This window comes from Ictalurus furcatus, chromosome 19 (assembly GCF_023375685.1).
Source record: "Ictalurus furcatus strain D&B chromosome 19, Billie_1.0, whole genome shotgun sequence".
NCBI classification, from domain to species: domain Eukaryota; kingdom Metazoa; phylum Chordata; class Actinopteri; order Siluriformes; family Ictaluridae; genus Ictalurus; species Ictalurus furcatus.
This window is the reverse complement of record NC_071273.1, coordinates 4,164,470-4,187,642: the sequence shown is the minus strand read 5'-3', so window position 1 is coordinate 4,187,642 and position 23,173 is coordinate 4,164,470. Positions and strand designations below refer to the sequence as shown.

At 37.8% G+C, this 23,173-nt stretch overlaps 1 protein-coding gene across 1 annotated transcript; it reads left to right on the top strand.

Annotated features, from left to right (window-relative positions):
- The first annotated feature begins 6,189 nt into the window (after positions 1 to 6,189).
- On the top strand, positions 6,190 to 23,110 carry slc13a4 (solute carrier family 13 member 4). Its single transcript, XM_053650620.1, has 16 exons — positions 6,190 to 6,421; positions 9,292 to 9,420; positions 14,722 to 14,858; positions 15,956 to 16,131; positions 16,261 to 16,309; positions 16,396 to 16,429; positions 16,539 to 16,613; positions 16,892 to 17,076; positions 18,803 to 18,922; positions 19,118 to 19,219; positions 19,335 to 19,436; positions 20,385 to 20,479; positions 20,584 to 20,726; positions 21,083 to 21,244; positions 22,066 to 22,203; positions 22,357 to 23,110. Exons 1-16 carry the CDS (start codon positions 6,323 to 6,325, stop codon positions 22,492 to 22,494), a joined length of 1,884 nt encoding a protein of 627 aa, XP_053506595.1. The 5' UTR covers positions 6,190 to 6,322; the 3' UTR covers positions 22,495 to 23,110.
- Positions 23,111 to 23,173: the final 63 nt, after the last annotated feature.

Here is a 23,173-nt window from a genome sequence, read left to right as displayed (position 1 = left end):
GCCAGGTTACATCCTTGGCTTCAGTCATCCTGTTTTTCATCTCAACCCAAAACCCCCTGCCCCTCCCCAAATTTTGCCCAAGTTAAAGTGGCTTTGTTTGACCAAAAGACATGTTGTTGGGGTTGCAAATCACCATTGCTTAAACAAATCGTTAGAGTTTATAGGTTGCAGTCTGTAATGGTTTGACCCCAATAAAGAAACCTGATTTGAATCCCAATTCAAATAGCTTAACATGTTCATGTGATTCATCATGACCTTGAAATGTCATTGAGCAACATGTTTGAATCTTGTGACAATGGGAAATGTTATAGGCTTTTTCTGGTTGTATTAGCATAATCAGACCACTTATTTTTCATCTTTACAATGATACCAACATCATGTAGAGGGATATGTAATGGACAATGAAATATTGCGTCAAAGGTTGCAGGCTTTTCTGAATTTAGGAATTTGTGGCCGATCGTTCACATCAGGAGTTAGCGCAAGTATCTATCTATCTATCTATCTATCTATCTATCTATCTGTCTGTCTGTCTGTCTGTCTGTCTATCTATCTATCTATCTATCTATCTATCTCTGCATTTGTCCATGAATTCAGATTTATATTAAAAGGAAACTACCAGACTACTTGTTTCCACAGACTAGTTTAATTTCACCTTAGAATAATATTACTAATAATATTAATATCTTCTCGTTTATTGTACTGAATATGCTATTGTTTCTTTTATACACATGAACCTGTTTAAGCATATTTACACAAAATGATAGATATATGACTGGAGATGTATTCACATGTCACTTGTGTATATTTTCATAGGCATATTATTGTCCCTACTTGAGTTTGTAACTTGATACTGTTAAATAAAACAAACAAACAAATCAATCAATCAATAAAAATTCTGTCTTATGTTAAATCACAAAATAAGAGCCCTCCAAAACTCATATGTATGCTGTTCCCTTTCTAAGGGAACTCAACGTTGTGTGAGCTACACGCTGTGGGAAGTGCCGTCACAAGACGAGTATCTAAAGCTTGTGTAACATCATGCCTATTTATAGGCCTGCCGTGATCAGGTGCCGTGGTAATTAAGCGTGTCCCGTGATATAAATGAAGCACCTGTGAACCGCTCCGTCAGCCTTATTATCTTCAGCGAGACTGTATGTTGGTCATTTGTGCAACACTCGCAAAAAGACTCTTCATTTTCTCTCTATCTTTAAAAAAGTCTCTTTACTTTTCTGTCCCTTTAAAAAAAAAAGAGCGAATAGTATGAGTGAGAGAGAATTCAGGAAGTGTTTTACACTTTGCTCCCGTTTCATCACGTGGGGGATGAACACACTTTCTGTGTGAAGTGTCTAGGGTTGGAGCACACCAGGGCAGCGCTTGAGATGTCTGACTGTGAGCATTGTTAAAGCCTTACAATTAGGCAGCTCAGCTCTCAACTCGCTCTCTTCTTCGCTGAGGGGAGTTGGGTTTCAGAACCTCGCGGCTCGCCGCTGCCAAGGGGGTTTCATATGGATCTGAAAGAGGAGCCAGAGACGAGCGCTGCTCTCTTGCTCTGTCTTCTGGAGCTTGCGTTGCGAGTCCTCCTTCCGCTATGGAAAGCCAAAAAAAAAAAATTCCTCTCTGACTCCGAGGAGCCAGAAGGGTGTGCTAAAATCTGAGAGTAGGTCTCAAGCATATAAAGAGCTACTTGAAGTGATTACTAAGGCTGGATGAGATTTTTTTCTCCCCAGTGAAAATAAATCTCCCTCATACTTCAGAAAATTCCCCTTTTTTCCAGAAGTGAATGACAAGATATCACGCTTCTGGGGAAAATCCTACATAAGCCGTATTTATAACACCGCGATGTCTGATTATTCGGCCATTGTTGGGAATGAATGGCATGGCCCGTCTTCCCCTGCAGACAGCCAGGGAAACCGGGTGGCCACGGTCGCAGCCTGCTACTAGGCCTGATCTGAGAATGGTCATAAAGGCAGGGCTCTACGGTAACAATTTCTTTTAGGAACACTTGGGCTCCTAATTACAAAAATTTAGGAGCGCAGTCAAAAACTTTGGAGCACAGTTGAAGTTTAGGTTTTTTTTTTTTTTTTTTAGAGAAGGTAACATTAATGTGCCACAATATAACACACAACTAGGCATGAGAAAACTTGAGCTGGTCAATTATGACAGAATTTAGGAACATAGTGTGAGCCATGACAAATTAATTTACCTTCTGATAAATTAAATGTAATATTTTCAGTTAATTTTACAGACTATATGCAAAAAAACAACCGTTAACCTGTTTATCAGTTTTAGATGGTTTCCCCAGTACAGTGTCCATGTCTGCTGATAAGTGGGGGATTTAATCAAAACATTGAAACTGGAGTTGACTTTTATAGTGATATCTGGCAACCCTGAGTTTAAATGAAGTGAATTAGAGTTAGTGAAGGAAGAGCAGCAGTCTACTGTATGTTCACAGACTGAACAGTTGCTACTCTTGATTATGATTGGTGAGGAATTATTTAATAAAGAAGTTTGAATTAAACCCACCTTGTAACGTTAGCATTATTATTAATTTACTCCGCGTGAAGCTGCTGTGTCTACACAAGTAGGTGCAAGTTCAGGTCATTTTGTTGGATCAGTAAAAGATGGCGGATTGTGAGATCGGGAAGTTGAAGCAGATGATGTACAGTGTTACTCTTCATCATAATGGATTCTCTGCAGTATTTACACACTTGTCCGGTTGACTGAGGAGATGAAAAGCAGTGTGAAAGTAACTGTTGCGCGGTGTAGATGCATTTTGGACTTCCTGTAGTTTTTATTCCAATTGTATTATATAACTCTGAACAGGTCACTCGCACTGGTGTGAATAAATGTCACAGCATAATGAAAATGTGATGCTTTCCTTCCAGTAGAATGTGAAAAAGTTAACGTCACTAAATGGCCATCTGGTAGCATGGAAACTACTGTCAAATGTGTCTCCATGGGTTCTGTCTACCGTAGAAAAGGGTAACCAGGTCCAGTTCAGAGCTCGACCCCCAGGTCAAAGGTGTGCTCACCACAGTAGTCAGCACAGAGCAAAGTCCGACGTTAGCGCAGGAAGTAAGATCCCTCTTGGACAAAGGGGTCATAGAACATCTATCCTGTTCCCTGAGGGAGGGAGGTTTTTACAGCTGTTATTTCCTGGTCCGCAAAATATATGGAAGTATGTGGTCAATTATAGATGTGCATCATCTGAACTGTACTCTTCGGACATACAGGTTCAAGATACTGACACTCAAACTTATCGTTCCATAGATGCAGTTTGAGGACTAGTTTGTGACAATAGATCTAAAAGATGCATCTTTCCACATAGAAATATTGCCCAGTCACAGGAAGTTCCTGAGGTTTGCATTTGGAGGCAACACATACCAATATCGAGTTCTTCCCTTTGGGATAGCTTTATCCCCTCACACCTTCACAAAGTGCACGGATGTCATTCTGGCTCCATTGCGACTCCAGGGCACCTGTGTACTAAACTCCCTGGACAACTGGTTAATTATAGCACGATCCAGGGTACTGGCGATTCAACATCGAGATGTTGTTCTCGGCCACATGTTTGGGGGTCAGGTTGAACCTCAGAAAAGTATGCTTTCTCCAGTGCAGCGGACAACTTTTCTAGAGGTTATAAGGATTCTACTATGATGAGGGTATTTCTATCCCAGGTCAATCCTATCAACACTGAGCAAGATAAAGCTGGATCTCGACATCCCCTCCAGTCTCTACAGGAGACTGTTGGGGCTTATGACAGCAGCAGCCAACGGGTTCGAGTGTCTTGCAGTGACCCTCGGGCTCGGATCTTTTGAACAGGCCATACCCTCGATATGATGGAGTGGGTATTCTCGTTCCCACAGCGTTCAGCTAATGCAACATGGAGTTCCCTTTGCTAGGGAACGTCTGGGTTACGCATGTAACCCTATTCCCTGAAAAGGGAACGAGACGTAGTGTAGCTTTGTCATACTGGAGTGTGCCTGTGAATTGCATCTTCACTTCAGATAATAGAGGCTGACGGCGCGGTTCACAGGTGTCGTTTATATATCACACGACGCACTTAAGTGTCATGTCACCTGATCACCGCAGGTCCATAAATATGCATGATGTTACACAAGCGTCAGATACTGGTCACGCATGAGGGCACTTCCCACAGCATTCAACTAATGCAAAGTCTCGTTCCCTTTTCAGGGAAGAGGGTTACATGCGTAACCCAGACGATTGCAACTGTGAACCTAAGTAAAAACATAAAGTTGCTTTATGCTCACCAGTAATTACATCACCATTTTTGGGGTTATTTCATAGCTTTGTTTAACTATTATTATATAATAATATTAATAATAAAGAATGAACAAGTGTTTCAAAACTTCTGACTGGTAGTTGACTTTAAAAAACTATTTAACTTTACCTTTGTTAAATAAACTTTTTTCTTTTGAATAATGCCGAAAATGTTTGAATATTCTGGGAAGTGTAAAATCCTGATCCTGCATGAAAAAACACATTTTTAAAGCCACAGCTATATGTATATAGCTGAGCTCTTGGGAGGAAAGACTTTGCCATTTTTTATGATGGGAAAATTAAAAAAAATCTGCCAGACCTTCAATCCTACTCCAACTCCTACACTACACATTCATTCCCCTTCTCTTTGACTGGTATATCGTTCCAATCTAGCAACAGAAGAGATCCTGCAAGTCATCTTTTCCTGCAATCGTACCACCTGCCCATTGAATCCAATTAATTCCACAATGCTCCAGACATCTCACAATCACTCAATCAACCACAAGACACTCTTTTCATCCTTATGTGTCTTGGAATTTAGGGCACGGCAATGGTTTGATTCCTACTTGGAGGGTCGGTCATATCAGGTGACGTGAAGAGGATCCACATTCGCTCCACTCAGACTCTCCAGTGGTGTCCCACAAGGCGCAGTACTTGGTCCTCTTCTGTTCTGTCTCTATATGGTCAGGTCATATTCTCACATGGGTTTTCATACCACTGCTACACAGACGAGACTCAACTCATCCTCTCCCTCACTCAGACACTCATGTTTCTGCTCAGATCTCAGCACGTCTGGCAGACATCTCATCATGGATGGCAGATCAGCAGCTGAAACCCAGCAAAACTGAACTGCTGTTCATCCCAGGTGACTCATCCTTGTGTCGTGATCTTGTGATCTCCCTGGACAACTCATATTCAGTCACTACACGCAACCTTAGGGTAACCATAGACAATCAACTGTTCTTTTCCTCTCCCATTCATAATCTTACACACTTTTGCTGATTAGCACTGCTCGGCCACCACTCAAGGTACAAGTAAGGCATGCAATAAGACTCTTCTCTGTTCTGGCACCTAGGTGGTGGAATGAACTTCCCATAGATGTCCGAACAGCTGAGTCACGGGCAGTCATCAAACTTACCTTTTCCTGAAGTAGTTTATAAAAATAAAAAAAATTCTCCAAAGGCAGTGTATGTTTAAACGGTAGCAGTGTTTTGTATGTAGGCTAGAAGTTTAAGCCTAATACCTTGCTCTTTTCTGATCTGCAGCATTTTATAATCACAAAGCTCAGTGTTGAATTCAACTTAAATATTGAATATGTCCATTTACATCTAATTGCTTCATTAATGTTGATTCAATCAACTTGTTGTCATACTTAATTCACACCAGCAAAAAAACAAACAAACAAACAAAAAAAAAACAAAACAAAACAAAACTGCTCTGACTCATTGACAACCATTAGGATACTGTTTTCTGATTGGTCAAGGAGAAGACAAGGCGGGGCCATGCCATTGCTTAAGAGTTTTGCGCACTCGCAGAGCTTTCTATAATATAAGAACTACATGTTGGATGTTTTGGCAGGTTAATTTAAGTTGTTTTATTTTGTATGATTGACTATTGGATAATCTGGGAAAAAAAGCGACACACACAATAATAACAATTAGAAGAGGCTAAATGAATGATCTACCCGGTCGTGTGAGTGATATAAGAATGATCTGCTTCATTTCTCTTTAAGGCTGGAGTAGAGTTCTGTTGAAGAACAGATACACCAAAGGAACAGCTTTTGCACTCGGCATCCATGAAGCCAAACTCAAGACAAACTTCACACTTTAGAAAACATGCATAAATGGACAGTTTTTTTGTAGTAGATCGCAGTGGCTCAAGAAATTGCATCATATTATAACCTGAAAAAAAAATCACAGCACACGACTTATGCGTAGTTAGTCTCAGAAACCTTGAGTTTCGTGGACTTGCGGGTATAAAAGAAAGAAAAACACACCCAAAGAAACCTAAGGAAACTCCGGTGAGCTTGGAGACAGTAAGAATGGACCTGTTCAGGAAGCTGTGGGTGGCGAGGAAGCTGATCCTTGTGGTCATGATCCCACTGTCCCTACTGCCTCTGCCTCTCATCCATCCAAGCAGTGTGAGTACTGAATATCAGGTTAAAACTCTGCGTGGTGTGTGTTATTATAGTAGTAGGAATGATTATGCAGTACAATGTTGAGTATCTAGGACTCAAAATTAAGCGCAAGTATCACTTTCTAAACAAACGTCATTTATGGATCCGATAAACTTTACAGAATCGATTCTTTCCAGCAATGCAGTTTAAATGAATCGTACACACACAAACAAAAATAATGAGGAAACTATTGACGTGTGGGAATCTTGGAACTACTTAGTTAGACTAGTGTGCGGTATTAAACTTTGGGAGCTGGAAACTTTCCCCCCCGTGCGCATGGCGCGCGTTTCCGTGCGTATTTACGAACAAGCGCACTTTGGTAAATGTGGGTGGCTGTGCGCTTTGGTAAATGTGGGTGGCTGTGCGCTTTAGTAATTGTGGGTGGCTGTGCGCTTTGGTAAACCTCAGGGGATGTCTTGCTCACCTATAACACATTAAGTCCGAGATTCTCAAGATCAGCCAGATGGACTGAAATGACTGACCTACACTGTTTGAGGTTTTCGCTGCTCCAAAAACACCTGATCTGTGTCGCTGATGAGATGGATCAGATAGTCTATATTGGCATTAGGGGGGAATTTTGTGCAGGACATTAAGTCCCGAAAACTGCAGACCCCTGCTATAAATGCATTGTTAAAATTCAGTGCAGTTCCTAATATACCGATTCTGTTGAATAAATGGATATCTTGACAGACAGAGAAATGGCAGGCTACTATTCCTAAATATAATAGTATGTCGCCAAGAGGTAGACTATATGATATGCTATAGATAAATATCCCCTTTTAAGTAAGGAGTAAGAGAACCTTTCACCAATTTGGAAAGGTTACAGCTCGAGGGGTTGTAAAGATGCATTACAAGTCATGACTAGGCACCCTCCTGATGTTCTGTCACATCTTGCTTTGCTGTAAGAATTGTTTATTTGAAACACCAGCAGCTTTTGCAGATGTTGTTTGTTTATAGTGTTTTTGGGTCCATTTTGAGTCAAAAGCGCACTGATATCATGCGAGAAACAGCCTTTCCTTCATTTCAGTCAATTGTTTTGCTAGTCATGCTTCAACAAAATAAACGACAGTTGCAAAATTTGTTCTTTTTTCCTGTCTGATAATGATAATCAGTCTGGCCCTGAGGTCAAATCGGTTTCAGTTACTGTGATCAATTGTTTTCCCACCATCAGGTCCACATTCTGTTTGAATTGTCATCACAAAGGAAACTAAAGATTAGATAGCTTTAATCACTGATCTGTGGCAGAACGATCAAGAAATAAAGATTCACCATTATACAATGGTGAGCAAGATCCCAGTATTACCCATCACTGTATTGCAGTGAATGCACATGTCGTGAATGCTCTTGTGACTACAAACTGAATGTGTATTCTGACTAAAACAAACCATTAGCACGTAGAGGGCCGGCAAATGCTCAATGATTAATTGCAGAGAATTCATTATCTCCTACCTGACCCTTTGACAAAATCAGAGCCATAGCATGACTGTCATGAGATCCTAGAAACCCCTGAAAAAGGTCCATTTCACACTCTTTAAAATAGCCTAAATCAATCACGTTGGAATGGACTGATTAACAACAAACAGATTAGAGCCCAGGAAAACACCATGTGCTGGCCTGCAGCTTAATCTGCCAGCAGTGCACATTGCTGTGACGTGCCTTCACCTTTGAGCCTGGGCACAGCCAGCAGGAGATACGAACACATAAGAGTTGGAGTTAGGAGGGAGGTTAGAGCATGCCAAGCAAAGTCTTAGCTGGTCTTACTGGCTGTGAAAATATGTCCGGCCACAATCACCATGTCCACATGATTAAAACATGGTTTAGCCAAGAGCAAGTACAGTGTAAAATGAACACAGGAAAGCTTCATTTAGACTTCATTCATAATGGTGTTCATTCATTCAAAGTTTTGCATTCCTGCATTACTATAGAAATGTGTGTTCAGGTTTTAATGCTGCTTGACTACTCTTAGCCTGTTATAAAACCTGATTAATACACAAATGTGAATCACCTGATTAACTTCCTCACTGCTCCAGCCTAGTGTGCAGAACTTGAGACACAATGAGTGCCAGGAAATAAATGACTTAATTTTGTAACCATAGCAGTGCTTAATATTCAAACATCTGATCATAGGAGTAAATGGCAGGATCCTTTGTGACACTGATTCCATGCTTACATAGATCTCCGTTTTGTTGTCAATTTATAAATTGTTTTGCATTTTTCTTTTGTAACACTGAAAGTGAAGAGACGGTTGGACAAACAGTCAAGTCACTCTGTGTTGGGAATGTAATGTGTAACATGCTATTTCATATCTATTATTTATTCTACTTAGAATATTTATGATTTTAAAAAAAATGCTTTAGAAATCCACATTGTTCTAATATCTAAGTGCTTTCAGCATACTAATGCATGGTTAGATTGTATGGTCTTAGAGTGTCCTAACAAAATATCTATCATTGCACAAAAAAAGACATATTATCAAGTGAAAATATATTGAATATAGTCAAATTGATCTAGTATTTGGTATTACTAAACATATTTCTTTTAATAATTTCAACCATGAAATAGTCATGTTCTATAAACGTTAGAATTTTTACAAATTTGTTTCCAGAAAGAATCAAAATGATCTGCAAATACAATAATCTTAGATCTGATTTATAATAATCTCATATAAAGAAATATTAGATAAACTTGCCTATATTCAAGATACTTTCAACTGCAGTGAGCGTATTCAGTGTAAGCTATTTTCATGTCATTGAAGGTACATCGTCGTACCTCCTAAAGTGTGGAAGTTTGTAGTGTCTAGACTCCTGACGTACCCTGTGTTTGTCCCTCTGTAGGAGTCCTCCTGTGCCTATGTGCTGATTGTGACAGCAGTGTACTGGGTGTCAGAGGCAGTGCCATTGGGGGCTGCAGCGTTGGTGCCAGCATTCTTATACCCGCTCTTTGGGGTTCTCAAATCAAGTGAGGTGAGTAAACTGTTATGTCTGGCACAGTTGAATTAAGGCTTGGGAATTCAAAATGGGAATTTTCAAAGGAGAATTTTTTTTTATATAGATGTTTGATAGATGGTACAAAGTCAAGATTTTACATGAAATCATGTTTGACATGAACTTGAACCTGAATTAACTGTAAAGCTATTGATTAGTTTCACATCAAATATATTAAAACATTTGTCAAAGTAATATTCAGTGATTCCAGAAAGTATTGACCCCCAGGGTTTATTTCCCTTCATGTTGTATTGCAACATCAAATTGAAGTATAAAATATAATTATATAGTAAGTATATGTATAAAATATAAGTACGTGTTTGGTACAAATCAAATACAGCTCAAGATCCAGGTAACACCATTCATGTGATCAAGCACGGTGGTGGTAGCATCATGCTCTAGGGTTACAATTCAGCAGGAGAGACTGGAAATATATGTTCCTGTAGGACAGTGAGCCAAAGCACAGGGCAAAAAACTACAAAGGAATGACTTGAAGAAAAAAAAGAAGGTTTGGGTTTTGAAATGGTAGAGTCAAAGCCCAGGCTTAAATCTAATTGAAAACTTGTGGCATGGCCGGAAAATTGTTGTCCACCAACATTCTCCATCTGATTTGGCAGAGTTCAAAATCCACATGTGCAAAGCTCATAGAGACACATCCAAGACAACTCAAATCTGTAATTGCTGCTAAAGGACAGTTCACACTGAGGGGATGAATACTGATAAACTAAGCAGTTTTTGAAATGTAAAAATATAAAATATATATATATATATTTAATTTTATTTCTGTGGAGAGTCACTTTAAAAAGGAGCAGAAAAAACTTGTAACTAATATACGTAAATGTGATGTTGCAATACAGCAGAAAGAGAAATAATCACTAGGATGTGAATACTTTCTGGAGGCACTGTATATTAGAATTTGTATTTCAGAAAGACAGAGAATGAGGCAGAGAGTGAAGAGAGTCAGATGGTCAGATGAACTTGCGCAATAGTCCTTCACTGTGGGGCCATGTGCTCTCGACCTTTTGTTAAATTCTCTCAGCATCAGATCACGGATATACTGCTGAGTACACCTGTATAAGTAAAAGAAGCAATAGTAGGGTCTTTTCTAGGCCATATATTAATGGAAGTGTATTGTGGACAAGGCATATTAAGTATTAAATGATATTTTGACTCTTAGACACTGTAGATAAATGGAAAACACATTTATTTTAGTGTAATCAGAGAATTTTAATAAGATGAATAAGAAGGAAAGTGGAAGTAAAAAAAAAAAAGATTAGCAATAATATACTGTATAGTGTAAGTAATTATATGGGTCTGCTCTTGGACCTGCTAATATATAATACCAGTCAAAAGTTTAGACACGCTCATTCTTTATTTTTATTATTTCCCCCCACATTTTAGAATAATACTAAACTCATCAAAACTCTGGAATAACACAAATGGAACTATGGGAATTATGTTTTTGATAAAAAATCCAAAATAAATAAAAAATAATTTAGTATTTTAGCATCTTCAAAGTACACACCCTTTTCCCCTACTTATTATAAATACAATGTTAGATTTCTAATGAAAGAAATGAATGTCGGCACAATTATATTTTTGTCTACAACACCGATGTCAAACATTTCATCATACACCTTCAGATCAAAAGGTTTTTAAGATCATGAGAAACATTTCAGTCGAGTGTCTCCAAACTTTTGACTGGTAGTGTACATAATTTCCAAAATAATGAAATTAAATGTTTCTACATAAAAAAAATACTATTAAGAGCAGTAAACAGTAAGTGAAACAAAGTCAATGTTTAGTGTGACGACCCTTTGCTTTAAAAAAAAAAATTGTAGTCTCAGGTACAATTAGTGCAGTTTTATAAGGAAATGAGCTGTAAGTTTTATTGAGCATCTTTCAGAACCAGCCACAGTTCTTCTGAAGACTTTGCCTGGTGCACTTGCATATTATTTTTGCAGTGAAACCCAGCAGCCATCATTATGTTTTTAGTCTGACAAAATGGTCTGTTACATAATATGCTCCTTTCTTTACTGTTACATTTAATGACAATAACAACAATAACATTATTATTATTATTATTATTATTATTATTATTATTATTTAAAATTAGGTTGACCAAAAGTAGTAAGTGATTAGATACAAATAACTCTATGTCATGGACTAAGACTTTTGGACTTTACTGTGCTACATCTGAAAGTATGCCATGATTAGTGCATTGCAGCAAACAAATGCATCTCAAAAGTCTTGCGAAAGGGATTTTTTTGCTGACGGTTTATTTTCCAAGGGCCCTTTGGTTTAGAAATATTTTCTTTTAACACAACACAACATACTGTGGTTTCAAAGACTTCACATTGCATGCAGTATGGATACTCAGTACAGTGGGATATAACATTCACCCCACTTGACTGTTAGTTATTTGAGCCACTCTGTTATAGAACACAAATTAAACCCAGAGGTCTTATGTAAACCACAATGCTGACACATGTGACTAAATTCCACTGACAAACATGAAAAAGCAACCAGTTATCTTAAGTTGGTCGAATCATGTTCAGTAAATATGTCTTCTTTTTTTTTTTTTTTTAACACAAGACCACCATGTTATGCGGTCGTGCATATGCATGAGTGATGTGTAGAAGAGGGGTATACAAGGCCTGTGCTGAGAGACTCTGGTCATAGATCACTGTGAGGATTAGGATTAGAGGTAATATAAGATCATAGTCAAAGTGACCAAAGCAAATACAGCTGTTTAAACTGATCTCACTATTTGGTTTTCACAATTCTACATATTATTTCATTTATGTTTTATTGTTGTGGTTCACTGCTGCTTCTTAAATGATAGCTGGTAGATGCTTGTGCTATATGTGTTATCATCACTACTACTTTCAGTAATGAATAAATACTCTTCTATTTACATACAGTGTAAAACATTTACTGTAAAATTTATAGTAATTCACTAGCAGCAGAGTTGCCAGTATAAATGTACTAAACTGCCAGTTAAATAAATAACTGTAAAGTAAAGCACTGTAGTATCTTATTTAGTGTAAATAACACATAATCCAGTACATTTGCTATTTAAGCTGATGGTTTTTTTAAATTGACTTGGATACAACTGAGCAGAAGGTTAAGGGTTTTGCTCAAGGATCCATCCATGGCAGTTTGGCAGTGCTGGGATTTGAACACACGACTATCTAAATCTATAACTCAAAGCCTTAGCCACAGAGACAGCACAACTATTGACTCAACCACTTAAGATTTCCTAAACCAAAGTTTTACTAGCACATAAAGTTCTTCACCTAAAATAGTCGCTAAAATAAAGGCCTTATATTTCAACCATTCTCACCCTACCAAAGACTTTGATATCCTACCATGCATTGCATTTTCTGGTATTTTACTGTATAATGCACTGCTCTAATTCCCTAATCATTTTGTGAAATCCCGTAAAATAATAAAACAGTATTTTGCTGTAAAATAAATACTGTAAATTTACAGTGTACCTTTTTTTATAGTGTACCTTTACAGTGGTGCTTGAAAGTTTTGTGAAGCCTTTAAAATGATCTATATATTTCTATAAATATGACTGAAAACCATCAGATTTTCACACAAGTACTAAAAGTAGATAAAGAGAACCCAATTAAACAAATGAGACAAAAATATTATAATTGGTCATTTATTTATTGAGGAAAATGATCCAATATTACACATCTGTGAGTGGCAAAAGTATGCGAACCTCTAGGATTCGCAGTTAAATTGAAGGTGAAATAACAGTAAGGTGTTTTCAGGCAATGGGATGACAATCAGGTGTGAAAGAGCGCACTGTTTTATTTAAAGAACAGAGATCTATCAATGTTTGATCTTCACAACACATGTTTGTGGAAGTGTATCATGGCATGAACAAATAAGTTTTCCGAGGACCTCAGGAAAAGAGTTGTTGATGGTCATCAGGCTGGAAAAGGTTACAAAACCATCTCAAGAGTTTGGACTCCACCGATCCACAGTCAGACAGATTGTGTACAAATGGAGGAAATTCAAGACCAGTGTTACCCTCCCCAGGAGTGGAGACCAACAAAGATCACTCCAAGAGCAAGATGTGTAATAGTCCACGAGGTCAAAAAGGAACCCAGGGTAACTTCTAAACTACTAAAGGCCTCTTTCACATTGACTAACGTTAATGTTCATGAGTCCACCATCGGGAGAACACTGAACAACAATGGTGTGCATGGCAGGGTTGCAAGGAGAAAGCCACTGCTCTCTAAAATGAATATTGCTGCCTTTCTGCAGTTTGCTAAAGATCACATAGACAAGCCTGGAGGCTATTGGAAAAAATGTTTTGTGGATGAATGAGACCAAAATAGAACATTTTGGTTTGAAATGAGAAGCATTATGTTTGGAGAAAGGAAAACACTGCACTGCAGCATAAGAACCTCATCCCATCTGTGAGACATGATGGTGGTAGTATCATGGTTTGTGGCTGTTTTGCTGCATCTGGGCATGGATGGCTTGCCATCATTGGTGTAACAATGAATTCTGAAGAATTCATTTTCTAAAGGAAAATGTCAGGACATCTGTCAGTGAACTGAATCTCAAGAGAAAGTGGGTCATGCAGCAAGACAACGACTCTAAACACGAAAGTCATTCTACTAAAGAATGGTTAAAGAAGTATAAAATTAATGTTTTGGAATTCAAGTCAACGTCCTGACCTTAATCCAATAGAATAGTTGTGGAAATTCCTATGTGAGGAAAACCACCAACAGAGTTGAAGCTGTTCTGTACTGAGGAACGCGCTAAAATTCCTCCAAGCCGATGTGCAGGACTGATCAACAGTTACAGGAAATGTTTAGTTGTACTTATTGCTGCACATGGGGGTCACACCAGATACTGAAAGCAAAGGTTCACATATTCACAGATATGTAATATTGGATCATTTTCCTCAATAAATAAATAACCAAGTATAATATTTTTTGTCTCATTTCTTTAATTGGGTTCACTTTATCTACGTTGAGGACACTGATGTTTTAGGTCATATGTATGCAGAAATATAGAAAATTCAAAAGGATTAACAAACTTTCAAGCACCACTGTGCATCACAATAATTGATTAATTATACAGCCTTCATAGCAAACCTTGACCCTTTGCCTCAACAACAGCACAAAATGTTATTATAATCGCAACCTTTAATTAATATTTCTAAACTTGCATGGATTAATCTCCTTCAGAGCAAGGAAATCATTTTTTCTTACTCTAATTATACAAGTTTTCGTATGTTTATGTTTTCAGGTGGCCTCAGAGTACTTTAAGGACACAACGCTCCTGCTGATGGGAGTTATCTGCCTGGCTGCTTCTATAGAAAAGTGGAACCTGCACAAACGCATTGCTCTGCGCATGGTTATGATAGCGGGAGCCAAACCTGGAATGTATGTCTAACCTGCAGTTTCATAACCAAAAACTTTCATTACACAGAAAAGCAAAGTTGATCATTTGAACAAATCTGTAAAATCATTTAATAATTATGTGCTATGTCATTCAAGCATCTTATTAGATTCTGGGTCTGTTAGGGATAAAAGAGGAAACCTGGGAGTTAAAAGGAATGAGAGTGTTTCCTGGATGAGTAAAAAAAAAAACTTAAGAAGCTTATTAGCTTCTTTTATTAAACATTAGTAAGGTTCCTGAAACTTTTTTAGGGAACATTATTTAGTACGTTTCCTGATCCTGTAGTCAAACTGATTGAAATATTAACGACTTATCTCTCAGCAGCACATAATTGTAACAAACTTCTGAAATTGCACTGGGGAAAAAAAGCTGTTATGTAAAGTCCATAAGGAAGAATTTGTCATATCAAGAAGAAATCCTGATGTCTGGCAGTGATTTATACCTGATATTGTCCCGACCATCTCCTGTGTTTTGTAGGGAACTGCAATTAGTATAAATGGTTACAGCTCTTGGCAATTCTAAATACATACACTACATGGCCAAAAGTATGTGGACACCTGACCATCACACCCATATGTGGTTCTTCCCCAAACTGGTGTCACAAAATAGGAAGCACACAGTTGTACAGAATGTCTTTGTATGCTGTAACCGTACAATTTCCCTTCACTGGAACTAAGGGGCCCAGACCTGTTCCAGCATGAAAATGCCCCTGTTCACAAAGCAAGCTCCATGAAGACATGGTGTGTCCTGAATACAAATCCCTAAAGCCATGCTCCAAACTGTATTGGAAAGTCTTACCAGAAGAGTTGATCTTTTTATAATAGCAAAGCGGAACTAAACCTGGAATGGGATGTTCAATACGCACATATGGGAGTGATGGTCAGGTGTCCACAAACATTTGGCCATATAGTGTTTTTCACTTGGCTTGATGTCAGTAAATGTACTGCGTGGGTTGAATATTGATCAGGTTGGTGTTGGAATTCAATGTGATGCTGAAGTGTCAGAAGTTTTGGGTAGATGTATTACAGACCCATGTAGGAGTTGATGTGTTAAAAGCTAGCGATGGTTGGATGTGTTGCAGGCTGGTGTTAGGGTTCATGTGCTGCACTGTTTTCCTGTCAATGTGGCTGAGTAACACCTCCACTACGGCCATGGTGATGCCTATTGCTGAGGCTGTGCTGCAGCAGCTCATCTGCACTGGCATCGCTGACTCTCACGATGACTCGGATACTGTGGAGACACAAGAGGACGAAAACGGTACACACATATCATACTATAACATACTGTACTATAAAGTAAATTATATAACTCTTCATTGTTTTACCATCATGTAATGTGTAGCTATAATAATCCATATAAAACCTTCACTTTATTTTGCACATAAAGAGAAGAACCTGAGCAAGAATCAGCTCGAGCTTTCAGTCTGCAACAACAGGTAGGGAAATGTAATGGATCAACTTCTTCAACAAGGCTTTTCATTCTGAAATTCATTCTATATTATATCTTTGTTTATTTCCACAGCTGTAAGAAACCAGAGCTTTGCACAGTTGCTGAGGTAAGACACATGACATCATCATCATCAGCAGCAGCAGCAGCAGCAGCAGCAATAATGCCATATAGTGTTAAGTGTGCTACATTGCATTTTTTCCTTTTCTGCCCCACAGGAAGTTAATGGTGTTGCATTGAAGCCAATTCAGGAAACAGACTTTCCAAAGCAGACTAATGGACATCTGCCTGAGGTAATAAGATCAGAATATGAGGCTGTGATCTTACAGTAACATACAGCAAGTCAGTGCGACTAGAGTACGATGTTCAGCAGACATTTCAACTCTGCCACCTTCACAACAACTCAAACCTGCAGACCCGAGTGTCATGAGCGTTTAAGTGTTTATCAAATACAGAGAAGAAATACCAGAATTTCTAACAGATTATGAGTCAAGTTTAAAACAAACTGCTGAACATCTTTAGTGAAACATTCCGCCTTGTTAAATCAGCACTAACCGTTTGCACTCGGCAGGTTTCAATTGATGTTCCTGTGCCAAGGAAACCCAAAATCCGGAGGGACTCCATGTACCCAACCAAGAGGGACCACATGATCTGCAAGTGTCTGTCTCTGAGCATCACGTATGCAGCTACCATCGGTGGCCTCATAACCATCACAGGCACCTCCACCAATCTCATCTTTGCAGAGCAGTTCAACAAGTAAGTTGTCTCTTGTGAATGATGTTAAGTCTTTTGCTCAGTTAGCGATCCTGAGTTTTAAGGATTTGTTTAAGCAGGTGTACACAAGCCACTCACAGACTTTCCCAGGAAATAAACAGCCTTTTGATGTGAACTGATTGTAGTGCAAAGGTCTGTTGTACCTTTCCATACAGTGACTATATAGAAATAGGGGGGGAAATGGCAAGCAACTGTGACCTTCCGAGTATTTATTAACTTAATAAAGTGACAATTTGCTATTGAATTATATTGAGAGTGCAATAAAGACACTTTTAGTCTGATGTCACATAGTGTCACAAAGTTTTTTACTATAAACTATGAGTGTTCTGCTCATCCACAGCAAATGAAGAGATAAAATTGAGTGTTAGTCTGAAGTAGTCCTGACAGTTTCCTTACACAGGCCATATACTCATCAGACCCACAAGTTTGCTCTTATAGTAAAATAAAAAGATACATTTTAGTAAGTAGGTAAGTAAGTGAATAAAATTGGGTATACACTACCGGTCAGTTTAGACACACTCATACTTTATTTTTATTTTTTCCCCACATTTTAGAATAATAATAAAGTCATCAAAACTCAGGAATAACACAAATGGAACTATGGAAATGATGTTGTGATAAAAAAAAAATCCAAAATAAGTAAAAAATAATTGAGTATTTTAGCATATTTAAAGTAGACACCCTTTCTGTCTAGAATTTCCAGAAATGTATTCTTGGCGTTTTCTCGACCGATTTCTTGAGGAATTTCCCTGAGATGCTTTTTAAACAGTATTAAAGGAGTTCACACCGATGCTGGACTCTCATCGGCTGCTTTTCCGAATATTTCGCTCCGAGTCGTCCGTTTAAAAAAATATTTTTTTTGTAAATAAAATGTTAATTTTCTAATGAAAGAAATTAATATGTCGGCACGATTATATTTTTGTCTACGACACCGATTTCAAACGTTTAATCACACACCTTCAGATCAAAAGGTTTTTAATATCATGAGAAACATTTCAGTCGAGTGTCTCCAAACTTTTGACCGGTAGTGTATATAAAAATGTATAAATAAATACATATATACATACATACACACAGTATAGCACTTATATATCTTTCTATTATATATATATATATATATATATATATATATATATATATATATATATATATATATATATATATATGTATATACCTTGTACATATAAGTACCTTGTACCTTTAACAGAAAGACTGAGTTTCAGACCCTTTGACCTAGAAATAAAGGGAACAATCAGTTGAGGGAAAATTGCAGCCACATAGAGGCGGAGCGGTCAGTGATCACATACAGAGTTAAGCTTCAGAATTTAACCAAAGCGTGACATTATGAGATTAGGGGACGTTCGAGTAAAAACTGGAGATAACATTAAGTGTGCTAAATCAATGAGCTCTTGGAAAGTACAGAGGTTAACCTGCTTCATGACTGTGTTTATAATGGGTGACGTTAGTTTACTAAAAATGTAAACTTTGTGTAAATTAACCAATACAACTGAATTCATATCTACAAAGGGTTCATGGAGAAGAAGGTCAAATTAAACTCCATCAATCAAAATGAACCGTATATATTTCTCTAATCCTGCCTAGGTTATGTACAGTATATTCATATAATGACTGTTTACTGTATTAACTTTATAACAATTTACATACCAGTGTAATGAATTTATACTGAAATACCGAAATTCTTTTGTAGTCGATATCCAGATGCCAAAGTCATCAATTTTGGAACATGGTTCATCTTCGGCTTGCCTATTGCTCTCATTATGTTGGTGTTAACTTGGCTCTGGCTCCACTTCCTGTTCCTTGGATGCAAGTAAGAATAAATGTTTTCTTCCTCTTTAGACGTAGATTATTTCAGTAAAATTGTATATAACCTTCATAAAAGCAGATAGTTTGGAGAAATGTTGCTTCGTTTTTTCCAAAGGGGTCATGTTATTTTGAAGTTCATGATAGATTTAACAAGTAGGCATAAGACTGAATTTATTTCTGAAACCTGTGATGTGCTTAGTTTCAGGGAAACTTGTTCTTGGAGTAAGAAACGCAAAACCAAGCGGGAGATTCTCTCTGAGAAACGCATCCAAGAAGAGTACCAGAAGCTTGGTGCCATAAGGTAAAATCACCAAATAGCTCTCACTGGCAGTTATAAACAATAGAGTTATAATATGTTTGCAGTATAGTGTGGAAACTACATCACATTTTTTTTTTTTTTTTTTTTTACCAAACAGTTATCCAGAAGTTGTGACAGGAGTCTTTTTCATACTGATGACCTTGCTGTGGTTCACAAGAGAACCGGGATTTGTCCCTGGCTGGACGTTCCTGTTTGAGGAGTGTGTGAAAATCTAATATGCTAATTTTCCACATATATCTTGATTTCTGTTCATGATCATAATGACATTATGACTGATGATTAACCCTTTCTTTCAGTATACTGGTGTTCCATTCCACCAGAATAAGCAAGTGAATTATTTTATTGCCATAAGTCTGCTATAAGATTAGTCAGGATACTGCTGGGTTTCTGTGTGTAGAGTATCATGACTCTGGGTTTAGCTACTGGTGAGCAGGGTGATGGGAAATGGGAGGGGTGTGAGCCCCCTGCTGGACAAACAATACACACCTCTCCACAATAACACTGGTACAAAGATAAAATGGACAGCACAACTAAACCTTTTTTGATAGTAAAACACTGTATACAACTGCCACAATATAATTATAATATTTAAACCTAGTAGGCTAGGTAAAAAAGAGAAATACTTATGGAAAAACTGTAAATTCTTAAATCTCTGAGTGTCTACGATAATATGAGCCATTAACCACTACTGTGGAGTGTACCAGCACAAATAAATTTAATGCTGAGTTCACTGGAATACTGTGATTAATGATTATATAAATTACATAAATTCGATCAAATGTACAGTATAATATAAGAACTACTAATGAAGGCAGAGCTACAAACAGTTCAGTGGATAATCATAAAAATATGAAGGTGCAGTAATCTGATTATATTAAGAAACATGAATGTTTATTGAATACGTAGTGGATTTATATGGAAATATATGAATGTGGAATTTACTGCTTGATCGCCACAGATAATCTCGATCAGCACAAATAATTGCGATTATATCAAATTGTGCCAGGTCTATCAGTGTGACTAAAAAGACTAAAAGGCTGAACATCACATTGTGTTCACTGTACAAGACAAAAAGAGAAATGAAAAACTCAAAACATTACTTCAATAGAATATCTGGCACTGACGTTACCTGAATTCTGTTGTGCAGGAAAGGCTACAGGACTGATGCCACAGTCTCTGTGCTGCTTGGCTTCCTCCTCTTCCTCATCCCTGCACGCAAGCCCTGGTCATGTTTCTCTTCGAGCGGAAGCACGGGTCAGAACTTACATTTTTACTTTTTCTCAACCTTCACATTCAGCAGGTCACAAACTCATTTGATAAAATGCTGTTGGTATCTTCTTACATAGTGATTGCGTCTGAGGAGGACAATGAGGATGAAGAAGAAGGCCCATTGGCACCCATGATCACGTGGAAAGACTTCTTGAGACTGATGCCATGGGAAATAGTTATTCTGGTTGGAGCAGGGTATGCGCTGGCAGCAGGGTGTAAGGTGGGCTAAGAATATATACATCTTAAGCACATATACTCTATATCATATACAGTTCCCTCCACTAATATTGGCACCCTTGGTAAATATGAGCAAAGAAGGCTGTGAAAAATTCTTTGTTTAACCTTTTGATCTTTTGTTAAAAAAAAAAAAATCACAAAAATACTCTCCAAAAAAAAAAAAAAAAACAACTTTGTTAAATATAGGTGTTAAATAAACATGTTAAATGATTTAATGAAATTAATCAAAGCACTAAAGTTATTTTGTTTTATTCAGCTTTTAGTAATAAAATAAAATGAATCTTTATGAATGTAAATTGTGAATTTGTTCACAATGTGTACTGTACATAATGTGCACAGGTGTCGGGTTTGTCCATGTGGATTGGACGTCAGCTGGAGCCGATGAGTGGCCTGCCACTGTGGGCCGTCACTCTACTTGCTTGCTTGCTCGTGTCTACTGTGACTGAATTCGCCAGCAATCCTGCCACTCTCACTGTATTCCTACCCATCCTTTCTGCTTTGGTAAGAAAGCACGGGGCAGATTTCAAAAAGGTCTACGTCCAGGTTTCCGTTAAAGCCGCTATTGACAATGACTGTTGTTTAAAATGCAACAAAATTGAAAATTCAGGCCTGCATTCCCAAAATGACACCAGAAACACTCACTTAGTATTGAAGTTCTGCAGGTCCTAAAGTACACTCTCGCAAGGAATCAAATGCAAATGTTCATATTAGCTACTGTTTTGTGAATATTCTGTAATGGGGACATGGAAATCCAAATTGTTACTACATAAGCGGCAATCATGGATCATTTTGTGACTCAAATAAATAGTAAATTAAGACTTAGAGACTAAGAATATACAGATCCGATATTGGTGTCATAAGTATTGACCAATACCTGATTCTGACTTTTTTTCCCCACTTTAATAATACAAGAACTGTTCAATGGTGCTGTTGTGAGGAAGTCTGGCTTGCAATATTTCTTTAGTATTATATTGAGCTTATAAGAGGAAACAACTAAACTGTGTATAATGCATGAATCAAAGATATCCAGAGCTGTACGTTGTAAAAACTGCTGTAAAAGATGTCAGAAATGTCAGCGGGAAATAGTCCAGCTGGAAAATATCCAGATCTTATCTGTGACAGATGCAACAGTCCGATATGTGTTTTGGCATTTCATTTTTAGAACTGCCACAACTACATTTTTGCAACAGCGCCATCATTTCATATTAAAATCAGCAATACATTTTAAAAAAAGGTGATTCCAAGGACTGTTTCAGCAAAAATGAAACGTGACTCTAATTACGTTCTATATTGAATGGCCTCTTTCTCTTTTACCCTCACAGTCAGAGACTCTGCAGATAAACCCCCTGAACACACTCATCCCAGCCACCATGTGTGTTTCCTTTGGAGTCATGCTGCCTGTAGGAAACCCACCAAACGCCATTGTGTTCAGTTATGGACATTTGAAAATCAGCGACATGGTTAGACACGTTTATGGACATACTAAGAGATAAACAGTTCCAGTTATTAATTATGTGTAATCCTGCATACACAAAACCAGTATGGTGATAAATAAATTCACATGATCCTGTCCGCACAGTAAATAAATTTGTTCTGTTGTGTCTCTGATCAAGGTTAAGGCTGGTTTCGGGGTGAACCTGATTGGAGTTATGGTGGTCATGGTGGCTATAACCACATGGGGCGTCCCGCTTTTCCAGCTGTCGGAGTTCCCTGCCTGGGCAGTAATGAGAAATGTAACCGATGGCTTGTAGAAAACATGGAGAGAGAGCTGCTGAAATGACAGAAAGGAATGGACAACTTTTTATACATATGCTGGAAGAGGCACATTTTTCTCCTCCGATTCCCTCCGTTTGTGCTCCTTGTGCTTGCTTCCAGTGAATGGCCTTAGGTAAAATGCCTTAGACAACATGGGAAATATGGAGACCTCCTCATGGTGTCCACCTTTTCTTTGAGGGTGATGCTATTTTCTCTCAAATTTGGTTTTCACATGAATGTTAAATAATGCATTTAAACACACAATGAAGTACAGTTTTTTTTTTTTTTTAACATAGATCAGCGTTGTGTTGTGCTGGGATTTATTTTCACCATTAAATTATGGTTGATGTAGAACTCGTGCAAGCGGCTTTTATAAGGTGGTTGGAAAAGCGTTGTGTACCTTGTTGAGTGATCTCACACTGCTACTGTAATTTGTTTAAACAACAGCCACATATTGCAACGTTTAAAACATCATAAATCACTGTACATACTAAGAACTGTTTCATTATGTACTACATTATAGGACATTTATTTGCAACCAACACCTATACAAACTATAATAAAATAATGACAACATAAAACAATCATAACTGATCTGTTTCTGCATTAAACGTCACAAAAATATGGACTGTTCATTATGCTTATTGTTAAAGCCTTTTGTCCTCCCACATGTAT

Bases quoted from the DNA above. Each gene is read 5' to 3' on its own strand.
- slc13a4 (XM_053650620.1), top strand. From the start codon at position 6,323: ATGGACCTGTTCAGGAAGCTGTGGGTGGCGAGGAAGCTGATCCTTGTG. The intron at 6,422-9,291 runs GTGAGTACTGAA...GTCCCTCTGTAG, and splicing joins CTCTCATCCATCCAAGCAGT to GAGTCCTCCTGTGCCTATGT. The intron at 16,614-16,891 runs GTAATAAGATCA...TGCACTCGGCAG, and splicing joins CTAATGGACATCTGCCTGAG to GTTTCAATTGATGTTCCTGT.